Below are 5,916 nucleotides of genomic sequence, written 5' to 3' on the forward strand. Positions count from 1 at the left end.
AGGAGGGCAGCTCTGGGGTGCTGCAGCGTGCTGCCCTTCCTCTGTCTTCTCCTGCGTTGAGTAACGGTGATGCTCAACTTCCCAGCCTTTGTGTTAAAATTGGACTGGTCTTGCCGCTTCCTCTGGTCTCCTGGCTTCCAGCTGCCTCCTTTGCCAGCCTGTCATCTGCTGGGCTGGGCACATGTTCAGTCAGAGTGAATTTTCAGTTCAGACCCTGCTCCCTGCCTTGCTCAAAACATCCCGTTGCGTAGCTCCGGGTACTGCTGGGTTTGTGTTTGTGCTAGTTACATGGCTACGGGTCGGGCTGGAGAGCTCGGCTGGCACAAGAGAAGAATGCTTCTGTGGGGAACACGGGGCCTGTGGCCCTGGCTGTCAGACCTGAGCGCGTGTTGTTGTTTGCTACAGCTGCCAATCCAAACATGGTAGCTTCTGCCTGAAGATCTCCTGTTCTTGCTGGCTACGTTGCACGCCTCCTCTCGTCTTTCCCGCCAAAGGGTGCTTCTGAGCTTTGAGAAATAACTGTGAAGAAGCGCTTGTCAGACTGGTTCCTGGGTCTCTGCAGGCTTGGTTGGGCTTGCTGCCAAGAAGACATCTGTCAATTGTCCTCTGTATGAGGAGAGCTTAACCAGTTTCTTCTGGGCTGAGGTCCAGCACTCCTGCCTGCAAAACACGTCTGAGCATGTGGGTTGTACAGCTCTGAACTGAGGCTTCACCACATTCCCTCTTCCCTTGTTCTTCTGCGTCCCAAGGACTTAGTCTGGGCTCTTCTCTACCTGTGCTGGTCCCAGGCAGGAATGGGGCCCCAAGACTTTGTAGGGCCTGAAGATCTTTTGTTGCTATTGTCATCCTCTCTGTGTCTGAGGAGGATTCTTAAGAGCTTGACTCTGGGGCGAGGTGAGGAGATAGGAGCCGCTTCCTGGCATTAGTGCTGAGGGGACTTTGGAGCTGGGGTCCTTAAGGTCACGTTTCCCACACTCAGGCAGGTCAGGAAGATTTGCTTGCTCTTCCTGAGCTGTCAGTCCTAAAAGCTCTCATCCTCTTGGAGGCAAGTGAATTATTCTGCCACCTATGGAGCTTTGTTCTGTCCAATTCTCCAGCTGACATTGCAGGGACCTGTTGCTACTGGGTCTATGTGAAGCATCTTTGCTCTTTCTCACGGTCTCATCTCATCTCCTACAGCGGTGGTGGATCCTCCATCCAAGGATCGGGCTGTGGAAGGGCCAGACCCCGTGCTGACAGCTTTATGTGCAGGTGGTGTGGCAGATGAGAGTGCCAGATAGTGTAGAGGGACCGGCAGTTTCCTTGCTTGGGAAACGCTCTTGCTCTGCTTTGCTTGGTGGGACAGCAGCAGGCATGGCCTCCTCTAGCAGGTGAATGCTGGGTGGCCTGCAGTGTTCTGGGTCACTCTTCTTCCTGGCAGCCCACTGGTGGGCACGAGCAGCCCGGGTGACTTTCTTCTGCCTTTGGCTTGGCTTTCTGAGTAGAGACCTGACTTGGGTGGAGGCACAGGGAGGCTGTGCTCAGCATTGAGGCTGGTCACAACTTCCTGGCTCACTCACTGCCAGCACAGCTGTGGAGCACGGCAGTTTGGACGGGTGCCCTGAGCTCTGTGGAACAAGGTTGTCTCAAGAGTGCTTTAATCTGGCTGAAGAACAAGCTGAGAGCAGGAAGACAGGTGCTGGCTACAACTTCCCAACCCCTCTTTATGCGATACCTGTGGTTATAACCGTGTCACGAGCTGAACTATGAGCAGATCCAGATGCCATTTCCCCACTCTCTTCTTCCCTGCTTCTCTGTTGGGTTTGTGCAGAAACATCTGTGCTGGAAATAGAGTTTCTGACCCATCCCACAAAGCTGTCCCTTCTGCACCAGCTGGGTTCATGTCTCTTTTTTCCTCCTGTCACTTCTTGGTATGGGAGAAGGATCTGAGAGGAGTTTTGTTCCAACCTTCACAGCTCTTCTGCCAGACTTTCCCTTTTACTGGGCAGGAGGCTTTTTGCTTGTTACCTTCTGTGCACACAGTGCTGCAGGGAAAAGGCACCACACCTGAGAATCGTGTCAGCCTTACTGGAGGCCTCTGGGTGCCTGGAATCAGGAACATCCTTGTGAATAGGCAGGACAGTGACTGGAGAGGAGCAAAGTCCTGTGCTCCCTGCTGAGGATGTGCTGCATTCCTTGGGCACGCCAGGAGCCTCCAAGCCTCCCTGTCCCCTGTCTGTGCTTTTCCTTTCACTGACTTTTGCCTGGTGCTGTAAAGTGTCTTTGTCTGAGGTGCGTGTGATGCCAGTTCCCCTTGCCTTCTCTGGCCTCCCCTGCCAATCACTGAGTAGCAGGTGGTCTCATTTTGGCAGGGTCCCATCTCCTTGATTGGTGTTGGTTTTGCCACCCAAGTGCTGCAGTGTTGTCAGCGTGTTTAACTCTGACTTGGCTTGTCTGTGGCCTGTTTCAGCGCGAGGAAGCAGCCTACGAGGAGCGGCGGTACCCAGCTGGGAAGTGGGCGTGTGTCACCAAGGGGGAGCCCATGTATGAGCAGAGCATCTCCATGAGCTTCATGAAGCTCATGCGCTACATCTGCAAGGAGAACTCTGTAGGTGTGTGCAGGCAGGGGCTGGAGAGGGCTGGCAGGCTGCACAGAGGGAGGGCCCTGCCACTGTTCGTCTGGAGTGGGGAGGAGGGCTGCCACCGCTCACCCAGCCGCCTCACTGTGCCCACTGCTTTTCTACCTCCTTCCAGGTTGCTATCTGGGCATGACAGTCCCAGTGCTCAACGAAATCCACCTGACCAAGGAGGGGACCAGGCTGGAGCGTGAGGTCGTAACTGCCTATTATCTCCCAGGAGAGTTCCAGCAAAACCCCCCTGTTCCTACAGACCCCGAAATCCACATCACCGAGAGGGCACCACTCCGGGTTATAACCAGGTGACCCCAGCACCAGAGGTGTTTGCTCAGCTCAGCAGAGGTGTATGAGCGCCCTGCACGGCTGCTGTGGTTCCTTGGGCAGAGGGATGGGGAGCCCTGGCCGCGGGAAGGGGGAACGTGCTGGCTCTGTCGCTTACTTTGCTCCCTTTGCTGCAGGGTTTTCTATGGGATAACCACCGAGGAGACGATTCTGCGAGAGATCAGTCTCTTTTGGGAGCTCTTGGGCTCCACAGACACCGTCCTCCGGGAAACCTACATTGTGGCTGTTTATGAAAACCCCAGCATCCCTCAGCGCCGCAATGAGATCTGGTTCATCTGCCGAGGAGAGTGAGTCCCTTCTGTCACCAGAAACCGTCCTGCAACTGGACCTGGCGTAGATGGCAGTTCTGACCCACCATTCACTCACAGAACGATAGACCAGAAGATTGTCAGGGTAAAACCTGCCTGGTCTGCACTTTACTTGCCCTCACCGGGGCCAACCGAGGCTGGAGCTGGCAACCGGGGAGAGCCTCTGCAGCAGGCTCCTGGTGGGAAGCATGGGGTGGGGGTTCATGTAAGGCAGTAACTGTGTGGGCTTGTGCAATGCACTAACTGGACCTGGGCTTCTCTCAGCTCTGCAGAGCTGTGCCAAGCGTGCTAGTGGGGCTTGTGCTTGGCAGTCACAAGCTGATGGTGTTTAGAAGGCAAATGACTGCGTACGAGGTGTGGGGCTCTGTCCTGCTTCCGATGAGAATGGCTGCCTGTCCCAAACGGAGCTGCTGAAATGCTGCTACAGAGACAGTGGGTGGGGTTCAAAGAGGGAAAGGGCTCGCCACAAGTGAGATGTGGATCCTGAAGGCTTCCTGCTGGGATGGCTCTCTTTGGACTGTTGGGTGCCTCCCTGGCTGTCACTCACCATCCCTCAGCCAGAATCAGGGTGCTGGCAGCCTTTGTCCATCAGCTGTGGGTGCTGTTTCGCAGACATGCTGCAAGCTGAGAGGGACAGGTCCTGACAGCAGCAGCAGTGGCACCGCTGTGTGTTCGTGTTGTGCATTGATGGGTGGGTTTCACATCCATGAATACCGTCACGCTTTCCTGGGGGAAGCTGGCAATGCCAACAATAAATAAACCCAGCTCAAACCACTGCAGCCGCAGATCACTGATGGTGGGGATGGATGGTGGGTGTCCAGCTTGGCTTGGGAAGAGCCTTGCTTTCTCCCTCCTCAGGATGCTCCAAGCTGTGGCTAATTAGAAAGGCTCTAATGTTTGCCCAGGTTATGGCCTCATGTTGAGCCAAGCGCAGCCTCTGCTTCACTGCGCAGGCTGCTGACGTTGCTGCTACAAACAAGTGGCCGCACTGCCCTGCAGGTAAGGTGGTTTCTGTCAGATGGGGTCTGCTCTAGCCTCATTTATCCCCTGTGCAAAAAGTTGGCTCCTTTGACTGTACTGCACACGGGCACCTGATCTTGAGGGCTGAGAATTCGAATGTGGCTGCACACGGTGCTGGGTGCCTGCAGGAACTGGTGGACTTTTGCAGGGATGTGCTTAACTGGCTTGGTGGGGAGGGACTTCTGGCTGCTTCTGACACAGTTCCCAGTTTCTTCCTGCTGTAACTGGAGGTGTGCTGTGTGCCTCCCCTCCTGCTGCTGCTGCTGCTGCTCAAACTCTGGCCCTTTGGCCCTACAGTGCAGCCGGAGAGGGGGAAGGCCAGGGCCAGCTCTGTGGTCTCATTGTCCTAGCATCACAGGTGGCTCCTGCAGCTCCATTCTGCTGTCAGATGGTGTTCACTGCCCTGACCAGGCTGACTTGCCCTCTGGCAGCGAGGGAGCCTGGCTGGCCAGCCTGGGGCTGTGAGGAGAGCAGGGCTGAGCATGTTACACCCTCCGCTTCACTTCGAGGGAGCAAGGTAGCCTCAGGCAGAGTCTGGGCAAGCGAAGCAGGAGCAGACAGTGGTTTCTTGGGTATCTTGTGGTGCACTTCTTGTCCCTGGGGCACTAAAGGCAGGTAGGGCTGGGGAGGTGCTGTGACAGCCTGCAGCTCTGAGGGCTGATGTGGCAAGTGCTCCTCAGATAAGAGTGGCCATTCTTGGATCAGTAGTGCTGTGCTCACTTCCCTCCTGGGAAAGGAGAAGCAGTTCCCTTAGGTGAGGCAGGGATCAGGTGGGAAAGCAAAGTTAGCCAGTGTGTGTGGAACAGAGACCCTTCCTCTTACTACACATCAGCTGCTCTGCTTGCTTGCCCTGAGCTTGCAAGTGGAAGTAAAATTTGCTTTCTAGAGCTTGCTGAATAGGCTACCACTTCCTCTGAGGCTGCTGGGTCCCCAACCACAACCAGAACAGCTTTTGGTGGCAGGAAGCTGGTGGCTTCCCTATGAGAGAGGACTGGTCTGCGGCTACTGGTGAAACCCCACAGCAGCTCTGTGGTCTCCCAGGCTCTGCCAGAGCTGGGCTTCTGGTGCAGCTCCAGGCTGGCACCGCCGGGTAGGGCAGCAGGCACGTCCAGTCCTGTGACACCGGCTTTGCTGAACCTTCAGCATCCTCGGTGACAGATCCAGCAGCGCTCTTGGGGACACTGGGGGGTGCCTGATGGTGAGTCTTCCACACAGCAACGACAGCTGCCAGCATCTTAGAGGTTCGACAAACCGGCTGCAGAGCTGGTGTTCAGAGCAGGGACTGCCGGAGCCAGTGGTGCAGCAGGCTCCATGGCAGGCGATGGTTTCGGCAGGGAGGCCTCCAGCCTGCGCTGTGCCGGTGGCCAGGCCAGCTCACCTTGCGGTGGTGCCCAAACGTGGGGCGCCGTGGGGGAGCAGCAGGGCGCCGCCGATGTGCTGTGCAGCTGGGGCTGCGTGCCCAGCCCTCCGCCCGTAGCGGGGTGCAGAGCCCCGGGTGCCCCTGTGCTCTCACAGGGTCTCTCAGCAGCGGGACAGACCGGGAGCTTCGACCGAAGCGAGGAGCCCCGTGGCGGGAGGGGAGCAACGGTGCCTCCTGGCTCGCTGCTCCGCACACCCCACACTGGAGCAGG

The 5,916-nt window shown here is 56.9% G+C and overlaps 1 protein-coding gene across 1 annotated transcript in view; it reads left to right on the forward strand.

Annotated features, from left to right (window-relative positions):
- Positions 1-3,248, forward strand: part of LOC104532710 (heme-binding protein 1-like) — a 3,540-nt gene extending 292 nt beyond the window's left edge. Inside the window, exons 2-4 of the mRNA XM_010177979.2 lie at positions 2,450-2,591; positions 2,734-2,917; positions 3,074-3,248. Of these exons, the coding sequence (XP_010176281.2) occupies positions 2,450-2,591; positions 2,734-2,917; positions 3,074-3,248 (501 nt within the window). The remainder of the gene's footprint in view (positions 1-2,449; positions 2,592-2,733; positions 2,918-3,073) is intronic.
- The last annotated feature ends 2,668 nt before the right edge of the window (positions 3,249-5,916 follow it).

Source organism: Antrostomus carolinensis, unplaced genomic scaffold (genome assembly GCF_000700745.2).
Source record: "Antrostomus carolinensis isolate BGI_N321 unplaced genomic scaffold, ASM70074v2 scaffold32751, whole genome shotgun sequence".
NCBI lineage: Eukaryota > Metazoa > Chordata > Aves > Caprimulgiformes > Caprimulgidae > Antrostomus > Antrostomus carolinensis.